The 10,424-nt window shown below is 44.3% G+C and overlaps 1 protein-coding gene across 1 annotated transcript in view; it reads left to right on the top strand.

Annotated features, from left to right (window-relative positions):
* Positions 1 to 3: 3 nt before the first annotated feature.
* Positions 4 to 10,424, top strand: part of CCDC6 (coiled-coil domain containing 6) — a gene marked incomplete at its 5' end in the record, with an annotated part of 134,956 nt that continues 124,535 nt past the window's right edge. Inside the window, 1 exon segment of the mRNA XM_006147082.3 lies at positions 4 to 196. Coding sequence (XP_006147144.2) covers positions 4 to 196 — 193 coding nt within the window.

The following is a 10,424-nucleotide window of genomic DNA, read 5'->3' as shown; positions in this document are numbered from 1 at the left end:
TGCCGGGGGAGGTAGCGCCGGTGGGAAGTCGGGGGGCATTGTCATCTCGCCGTTCCGCCTGGAGGAGCTCACCAACCGCCTGGCTTCGCTGCAGCAGGAGAACAAGGTGCTGAAGATCGAGCTGGAGACCTACAAACTCAAGTGCAAGGCGCTGCAGGAGGAGAACCGCGACCTGCGCAAAGCCAGCGTGACCATCGTAAGTACCCCCGGGGGTGCGCCGCACGGCCGACCTCCACCCTCCCCAGGGAGGGGCAGCACGCGGACCCAGGAAGCCTCCAGATTCCCGGAGACCCGCGGCGAGCACACTCCCTGTCGAGACCTACCGACCTCGGGGGGGTGGGGGGAAAGGTGTCCCTTCGGGGCCACGCGGGGCTCTTCTTCTGGAGACCCACGGACACGAGGGGAAGGCCACTGGGGCAACCACCGCAGGTCCCTTTTCGCCTCTGGGGAGGAGGCTCCTCCGAGGCTTGGCTGGAGGCGGGCGGCGTGGCTGGGGGGCGGGGTGGGACTTTACAGTATTAACAAATAAATTAATTAAAAGATCATATAATTTTAATTAATTAATTTTTATTTACATTTAGTCACTGTGCATTTTTATAGTGTAAAACATTTTTTTTCTCCAGCATGAATACAGGGCATATTAGTCAAGTCAACGACATTACTATATACATTATCATCAGCAGATAACTTCATTTTCGTGTCTGTTAAATGTGTTATTCATTTGTTTTTCCCTGATCCCTTCCCTCCCACCTATTACCCACTCCCTATTATCCCTCTCATATTAGCTCTAGTATCTACAGTTGCTCTCCCTGCTATTATTCCTTCTAGTTTTTCAGTTTCTGCTGTAGAGTACAGTCAGCATATATTAAGTAGGGACATATCATGCCTCTTAGTCAGGCTTGCTTTGCTTCCATATTTGTCTACTTTGTATTGAATGTCAGGGTCTCTATTTTTATGGCTGAGTAGTATTCCATAGAGTACATGTGCCACATTTTTTTGATCTACTCATCTTTTCTTGGGCAGTTGGGTTGGTTCTATGTCCTAGCAATTGTAAAAGTGCTGCCCAAAACATGAATGTGCAAGTGTTTTTCCAACTGAGAGTGTTCCTATCACCTGGGTAGATAACTAAGAGTGGAATTATTGGGTCATATGGAAGTTCTATTTGTAGGATGTCTCCTCTCATCACTTATTTAATATCATACCAGAAGTACTAGCTGATGCAATAATACAAGAAAAGGAAATACAAGCTATACATTTTAGAAGAGACGTGGTAAAACTTTTTGCTCACAGATGACAAGATTTTCTATGTAGAAAATGCTAAACACACAACAACAAAAAAACTGGAAGAATGTGTGATTATAGGTAGGGTGCAGGATACAGTGGTAATATTAAAAGTCAACTGCTTTCCTATCTACCAGAAATTAAAAAATAGAATTTGAATGTTAAACACAATAGTCTTTATATTATTAAAAAAAGATGAAATAAAACAGATATAAAGAAAAAAGCATTGGGACCAGCACATGGTGTAATGGTTATGTCACTGGACTCCCACATAGTGTTGACCAGGATTCGAGTCCTGGACCCCAAGGCTTAAAACACACACTGGGCATGGATGCATGTATGCCAAAAATCCGAGAGGAGAATGGAGGAGAAGGGGTTGTAGAGTGACTGTCCTCCCTGGATGGTGATGCTCCTGGCTACAGCATTCTTAGAGTGGGTATTTGGATTTTGGAAGAATCAAAGACCTTGCTATTACCATGCTGATAGCTTTTCCTAAGGATTTGCAATTTTAACTTGCCCCACTGAACCAGATCAGTAGGGAAAAGGTGGATTACCAGGTGCTCAGGGAGTATTTCCCTGAATGATCACCATTGTCATTGTGCACCTATCTCCATTAAATCCTTTGACTCTTAGCTTTGAACTTTTATCAAATAACCGCCCAAGCTTTGGGATGTGTCATGACCTTCAGTTACCTCCATACATTCAATTCTATCTGCTTTTCACTTCTTCAGAAATTTCCTAAATTTATTGGTGCACTGATAGCATTTTTCTTTCATTTTTAATACAGAGGTATTTAATTAAAAATACATCTTTCCTACCATTTTCAGGAATGTGGAGCAGAAGGAAATACAGTTGCATGTTCTCAATCTGCTGTCTTAATCCAGTATCCACAGAACATATTAAAAGATATTGTTTTTTTAAAAAGTAATAATCCAGGTACCAAGTTTAAGCCACATATATTTCAATACTTTTAGAGTCTCACTAAAACACTATAAATTTGATAGCCAAAAGGTAGAAAAAACTGACTTTAGAAATTAACTTTGTCTGAGTCTGGGACGTTCTATATACTATTATTTCTTTTAGTCCAGGATAATTAGATAATTGTGTTCATAAAGTGAATAGTTAGAGCTTTTAAAAATACATGGAGTACTGGGACCAGCAGATGGTGTACTAGTTACACTGCTGGACTCCCGTGTAGTTAACTACGGTTCAAATACTGGATCTGGAGGCTCAAAACTCACGTTGTGCGTACATACCCAAAATCTCAAGAGGAGAATGGAGGAGAAGGGATTGTGGCGTGGCCATCTCCCCTGGGGGATGACTTCACGCTTTCTGTCTGTCTCTCTCTGGTGAGCACACATGCCCTATAACAAAATCTCTCTTAAAGAAAAGAGAAAAGTGGGGGCGGGGTGGGACTTTACAGTATTAACCTGCCTGAGCGGTGCGTCCAGAATCGGGAAAATCCGAGTCTGGGGGAGAAGGAGGGCGCTGGGGTCTGTTCCCCGGGCTCGGCCAGGAGTGGGGGTTGATGGGGGTGCGCAGCTGGGCTGGGTACTCTGCTGGCATCTGGACGGCGGGAGCTGAATCGCCCGAGGAGGGGGCGGGAGAGTGGCCGGGAATCCGGGAAGTGGAGTTTTCTGGCCAGGATCGAGAGGGAAGGGCGGGTACCGGAGCGAATGCTCCCACCTCGGTTGGAAGTCCTTTCGTTTGAGGTTGGGAGGACGGGCACTGTACAGCGGGCAGGGTGTAGCATCTCGGACTGGCCTGGACAGGGCTGGGGCTGAAACCAGGGCGAAGGGTAGCGACTGTGACTCTGGCAGAGCCAGACGTACGTGTGTTTGCTTCATTGGTGGTAGAGTGGTTAGGAGTATCTTGCCTGAGTACAGAGACTTGCCATCTGTTCTGTTTCCACCTGCCCCCTGGAGACTCCCCAGAAGAGGGTAAGATGAGGTCTGTAGGTCTGTCTCCTAGTGTAGCGGGCGTTTAGAAAGGCTCCTATGGCCGTGATGAAGCGAAACATAACTGGAAAAAGTACGCTCTGTGCTCTCACCTAACATCCTTGCCAGCTTGCCACTTCATTAACATGCACAGGCCTCGCACAGACAACTCTATTCAGATCCAAAACGTTCCCAGCCAGGAGCAGAGCAGGAAATGTCAAGAAATCAAGGGGATAAATCGCTGTCACTGCTGCACAGTAGCTGACTAGATTCAACCTTCAGATGGAGAAGAGGGGCTGAATTTGGGGAGGGATCAAGGGCCACACCTTGGAAATGAAATGTGGCAAGTTTAGGATGCTCCTGTGCCAGGAAAAAAATAACCTTTGACGGAGGAATGAGTTTGTGTGTGTGTGCATTCCGTCAAAACGGCCCATCCATGAGAACTGGATGGCGTTCTTCACTGTGTAGAAAGCAGGTGCTCACCAAAGTGTCAGTGCGATCAGCCGCAATAGCAGTTGGTTGTACAAAGACCTCGAAGCCAGTCCTGGTGAATGAAATTGGAGCAATATTCAGACTGTAAAGTTCTTGAAGTGCCCTTTTGGTAGGAAGGGGGAAGAATTTGCAGAGGCAGCCACTTCTAAGCCTCCAATGTTAGCTTTCTTGGCGGAGAGAGATGTCTGCTCAGTAGAGGTTTGAGAAGAGAGGGAATTACACGAGGCTGCTTATTTAAGGTTTGAGTTAGTAAATGAGAGGGTTAGTCTCTTGGAAAAGTAGTAAAACTTCCACGAAACAGAATCTCTAGCTTCTTGCATACAGTGAGCAATTCAGGCTGTTTTTGTTCATTTGGGAGGGGAGGGTGGGGGCAAGTTAGACTATGAAAGGGTTATCTGTTTGACACTTTGACCATATTATAAGTAGGTCTGTAAATTGTACATAAACATGTCGGCCTCGTAAGGACAAACATTCTCGTTCCTGGTGTGTCAGATCAGGGGCCCTCTGATCTAAAGAGTGGCCTAAAGAGTGTGTAAGGGGGTAGCTTTATTAGCATTCACTCAACTAAAACGGACACTGAGCCGAGCGTACTTTATGACGTGCTCTGTAACCTCACTGAGTTAAGTTTTAAAATCATTTTGGATGATCGTCTATGAGTACCAGAAGGCTTTCAGTTCTTCACAAGTACCCGCAGCCTCTCAGTTCTTTAATCTCTGACTAATATATTCAAGGAGACAAATAAAAGTGTGTGTGGTTTGCCTGGCTCCTGAGAATGAGAACTTGGCAGGTGTTACTAAGGAGCTAAATGACAAATGCGGAAGAGAGATTCCTTCAAGGTTGTGAGGGCTTCATCAGCTGACCTAGGACCTAGATTGTGTTAGAATGCGTTTGACCTCACATGTCAAGGGAGGAGAAATGTGTGAGTCCATGAAATGGGTCTGTGGATGTAAGGAATTTGTTGCGCAAAGCTGTCTCATACTGCATGTCAAAGTTAAGTTGTACAGGGACCAGCAGTTGGTGTAATGGTTACGTCGCTGGACTCCCATGTAGTCGATCGTGGTTCAAGTCTTGGACCTAGTGGCATAAAAATCACGGTGTGTGTGAGTGTGTGTGTGTGTGAGCATGCTCAAGATGCTGGGAAGAGAATGGAGAAAAAGAGATTGTGGAGTGGCCCTTCCCCTGAGGGGTGATTTTTCACTTTCCCTCTCACTCTCCCTGTTACTGTTACTGTTACTCTCTTTCTCTGGCAAGTGCTCATGCCCAAATGCAAAAATCTCTCTCAAAAAAAAACCCCAAAAGACAAACAAACAAACAAAAGATCAATGTAATCAACTATATGAGAAAGCTAAACGCCCCCTAAAGAGAAAACCCCCCCAAAAAAAAAAAAAAAAGATCCCTGAGAGGAGACTGGAGGAGAAGGGATTGTGGTGTAACCATCCCTGGGGCGTGATTTCTTGCTTTCTGACTCTCTTTGGTCAGTGCACATGCCCTATAGCAGAAACCTCTATGGAAAAAGAAGTTGTACGGTCCTGACAACATGATTTAGGATTTGCCCTCGCTCGTGGCTGCCTGGGAGGTTTGTGGCAAGGCAATGGCATGAAGGCCTTAGTAGGTTGTGTTTTTTATTTATTTATTTATTTATTTATTTATTTATTTTTATTTACTATTTTAGTTAATTTGAAGGGAGTTTGATACCGTAATCCTGTTGCTTGCCATCCTGGCTCTTACGATTGAGTGGTTCTTCTAATTAAGACACTGACATTAGGGTTCTTGAGCACTAAAGGTGATGGTGGCTCTTTCTTTTCCTAGAACATGTTTAGGAAGGCACGCTGACTTTCAAATACACCCTGGAGAAGAGATAGGCACCCCCTTTTGTAAATGAGAAATAGACTTTATTTCTTAGAGTAGTTTTCAGTTCACAGTAAAATTTAGAATAAGGTACACTTACTCCTGCCCTCACCCAAGTGTGCCTCCCCCACTAACACCTGCATCAGATTTACAACCGGTGAAACTGTGTGGACCCCATCATTAGAAGTCTGTAGTGTATCTCAGGATGCCCTCTTGGTGTTGTGTTATATGTATTCTCCGGGTTTGGACAGATGTGGAATGACACGTGCCATACGGAGCAGGTTTACTGCCCCCACTCCAAATTTTCTGTGCCTTGTGTATTTATTCCTCTCTGTCTTCCTCCCCCCACTGATTTTCTAATTCCTTCCATACGTTTGCCTTTCCCAGTCATACGGTTGGAATCGTGTATGAGGGGACCTCAAGAAGTTCATGGGAAAATGGAATTAAAGTATAGTTTATTTTGGTGCCCTCCCAAATGAAATTCCATGCATATTTTTCTTATTTTCTTTTTTCTTTATTTTTTATTACCATAGAGCGTATGTACTCACAGGAGGGGGAGGGGGAGAGAGAGAGAGAAGGGGAGGGAAACACCACAATCCTTTCTCCAGTCTGCTCTTGGGATTTGGGGCATACACGCCTACCTGGCATGATTTCCAAGACACCAGGACCAGAATTCAAACTGGTTGGCCATGTGGGAATCCAACCACCTTAACCACCACGCCACCCTGCTGGTCTTCCATGTTTTTCTAGTACACATTTTCCATGAGCTTTTTGGGCTCCTCCTCCTAGTATGTAGCTCTTTCATACTGTCGTCTTTCACAGTAATATGCGCTTAGGGTTCCTCCGTGTTTTTTTCATACCTTGCTAGTTCATTTCTTTTTAGTGTCGAATAGTACTTCCTTGTTTGGGTGGATCATAGTTCATCCATTCACCTACTGAAGGGTATCTTGGTCATTTCCAAGTTTTGTCAATTATGAATAAAGTTAGTATAAACATTCATGTGCAGGTTTTCATATAGGTTGTTTTTACTTTATCTGGGTAAGTATTAAAGAGCATGATGACTGGATTGTATGGTAAGTGTATATTCCATTTTTGTAAGAAGTAACCAAACTGTCTTGCATAGTGGCTGTACCATTTTACATTCCCATCCGCAATGAGCAAGAGTTGCTCTTGCTCCTCCTCCTTGCCAGTGTTTGGTGGTGGTATTCTGGATTTCAGCCATTCTTATTTTGTATAGTGGTATCTCATCGTTGTGCCCTCCCCCCATAATTTTCTTTTCTTTATTAGCCAAGGCCAAAGGCCAGTAGAAATTCTTAACCAGTGGTCTCTTCTGACTGTTCTGGTATATAAGTGCTTATTCTAAACAAGCTACCTGTTTATTTAAAATTATTTACTCATTATTTTAAAAAAATTGCTGTGAACTTGTGTGCTCAGCAGAGAGACACAGAAGAGAGGGAGAGGAAGAGAGAAAGTGAGAAAGCAAGTTGCTAGGTCCAGGACTCAAACCATGGTTAGCCATAGTGGGAGTCCAGCGCCCCAACCACCATGCCACCTGCTGGTCCCCGAAGCTACCTGTTTAATGAAGGACTGGTATCGCGGATTTGTGTTCTCAGCCACTGTGAAATAGAGATAAACCTCACCTGTGGGGAAGCATTGGCTGTATAAGAAGCCTTTCATTTACGTCCTTAAGTGCCTGACACAGCTGGGAGGGGGGGGTTATAACGTGCCTCAAGTGCATTTTCATTTGGAATTTACAGGTGGACGAGAATGTTTTGAGTGATGACCCAATTTCACTGATTAATAGTGGAACCAGGCTACTGATTATAGATCATAATTTTCTTTTTAAAAATTTTTTGAAGCAGGGAAAATAAACCAAAACAAACGCTTAGTCACCTTTTGAGTAGTTTTGGCCAGTTCTGTCTAACTTGTCCTATGAATGAGAATGTGATTGTGGATTGTTTGATCCAGGGCATGAAGGGTTGTCACGGGAGGGTGGTCTCCAGGAAGGTGAAGAAATGCAACGTGGGCAGTAATGGGATGGCTTCCAAGTTCTCCGTGAGTCGCTGGCACTCTGAGTGTGGAGGCAAGGCCTTAGCTGCTTTTCTAGGACGTGTGCCCTTGTGGGCAGGTTCCGACCTTCCGTGTGTGTTTGGTGCGGAAATCAAGGCCTATGGTAAATCTCTAGTAGTTGAGTATCTCTTTTGGACTGTAAAATGAACCCTTCAATATAGAAGTTTAGAGGAATACAGAAGACAAAGGTGTTTTGAAGTTAGAGTAGGAAAACATGTTGGTTTGGCATGAATAGGAAACCTGGTTACTTTAAACATCAGCAGTGTTATGATTTCATTCGCCAATAAAAGTTACCATATAGTTAATATTATATTTTTTGGATTATTTACTCTGGAAGCCTACTATGCTCTTTTCTGTTTTTAAGACTTCATTTTGGCAGACTCACTGATGCCATTAGGTCAACATTACCTTTAAAATGAAGTGTAGTGTCTCCCCCCCCACCCCCATTTAGAAAATAAATATGTCTTAGATTCTTATAGAAACACTCGGACACAACTTGGAGGAAAGTAGGTCCTCGTAGTTAGGTCTAACTGAACGCAAGTTGTCTTAAAGAGAGTACTCTCAGGACCAGCAGGTGGCTTGGTGGTTAAGGCGCTGCACATTCTCACATGGCCAACCACAGTTTGAGTCCCAGACCTGGTGGTGTGATTTCTCACTTTCTCTCTCTCTCACTCTATCCTTCTCTGGTTGAATTTAAAACAAATAAAGTTAAAATAATTCTTTAAAAAAGGGTAATTTTATATATTTTTTTGCATTCAAAGTTCCTTTTTTTTTTTTTTAAACATTTGTAGGTATATTTTGTGTGTTTTTTTAGAGAGCTCTTAGATATAGGGTGCGTGTGATCCGCTGGAGAAAGAGAGTCAGAAAGTGAGAAATCACCCTTCAGGGGGTTTGGCCAAGCCATAACCTTTTCTCCCTTATTCTCTCAGGATCTTGGGCACTCATACATTCCTGCCCAGTGTGAGTTTTGAAGTTGCCGAGTTTGGGATGCTAACCACAGTCGGCCTTATAGGAGTCCAGCAATGTAACCATTGTGCCACCTGCTGGTCCCAACTACTGTGTATTTTATATAGTCTGTACTTAATTAAAAATAATTAAAAAAATTTTAAGAGAGATTTTTGCTTTAGGGCACATACGCTTGCAGAGAGAAATCACCCCCTGGGGGATGGACACTCTGCAATCCCTTCTTCTCCATCCCCTCAGAATCTTGGGCACGCATGCACATGTGCCTGGCGGGAGTTTTGAGCCACTGGGTCTGGGACTCATTACTGTCAACTACATGGGAATCCTGTGACATAACCATTACGCCATTTGCTGGCCCCTGTTGTTATTATTTTTAATTTGACCAGAGAGAGAGAAAGAGAGGAGAGAGGGGGGAAATGTGAGAAAGCAAACTGCCAAGTCTAAGACTCTAACTGCAGCCAGCCATGTGGGAGTGCAGTGCCTTAACCACTGTGCAACCTGCTGGCCCCTGTACTTAATTTTTAAAATACCAAAAAACCTGAACCCTTAAGGAGATCATGACAGTCTTTTATGGTGTTCTTTATTTGCTGGAGGTGGGGAACAGTTAGAGAAGTTACAGTATCTGGTTTGTGGTGACTTATTCAAGACCAGAGAGGTTGGTCTAAACAAAAATCTGACGTAGTTATTGCTTGCTTAAAATTGTGCCAGGGCTCTCCATTGCCCTCTGGTTCCTGGTAAATGTTTGGGTGGCTTACTTACCAGGCTCTGCATGATCAGCCTTCACAGCCTGTACCCTCACTGCATTTAGCTCTGGGTATATTCATTCCTGAAGCTCTCTTGCCTGGATTTCTATCTCCAAAATTTCAGTAGGTTTCTCTGGTTCCTCAAGGATATATCTCCTGTTCTTAAAAGTTCTTCCCTACCTTTCCCTGCTTCCGTGTAAGTTCTAATCATGTCTGCAGCTTCCTCTGCCCATGGTGCCCTGGCGTTGTCTCTTTATCAGCCACATGCTGGGTTATGTGATTCCCCAGAACCTGTCTGTGACTTACCCTCCACTCCATAGACCTTCACTAGTAGACGTGTAAATTCCTTTGGGGACAGAATTTGCCTTGTTCATCACATTCCTCAGTGCCTGGCATGCCTGAGGCATTTGGATTTGTTGAAACGGCTCCAAAGGCATTTTCTTCTCTGGGGAGCTGAAAATATTAATACTGTCTCCTGTATCTTGTGTTCTTAGAACCATTTTCCTGCCACAGCAGCAAACACCGTCTTCACCATAATTGGTTAAGCAGACTGGATGGATGAATGGATACACTGTATACCTTCAGGGACTATGGTGATCAGCCTGTACTCTAAATAAGCCCTTGCCCTCCAGCCAAGGCTGATGTTGCAGGCTACCTTGTAGCATAGACCTGGATGGTCCTGATACATTTCATTTGAAAGGGACAAAGCGTCCCCAGGTTCACTTTTTCAAGTGTTTCTGAGCCAGCTTTGGAGAAAAAAAGTAGTTCTCTGTTGGGAGTATTCAGATTTGCCACCTTGCTTTTTAGTTGATGGGGACAGGTCATTCTAGTCATTTCCTAGGACTTTCTTTAATGTTGAAATGCCTTATAGCAACCTCTGGGAAACTACTGTGGGCCGTAATGGAGTTTGCTTCCCAGCCAGGTCTTCCCTGGAGGTCTGACTGGGGAAGTATCAGAACGTAGGCTGGGGAGACTTACTGGATCCTGGGGGGCACAGTGGACATGCAGTGTTGACAGGTGTTGCACACGGAGTACAGGTGTTCTGCCTGTGCTTTCCCCCCCCCCCCTCAAGCAATGCCTCGCAGGCGAA

The sequence above is a fragment of the Tupaia chinensis genome, unplaced genomic scaffold (genome assembly GCF_000334495.1).
Source record: "Tupaia chinensis unplaced genomic scaffold, TupChi_1.0 Scaffold000199_1, whole genome shotgun sequence".
NCBI classification, from domain to species: Eukaryota; Metazoa; Chordata; class Mammalia; order Scandentia; family Tupaiidae; genus Tupaia; species Tupaia belangeri.
This window is presented reverse-complemented; position numbering and strand designations above follow the sequence as displayed.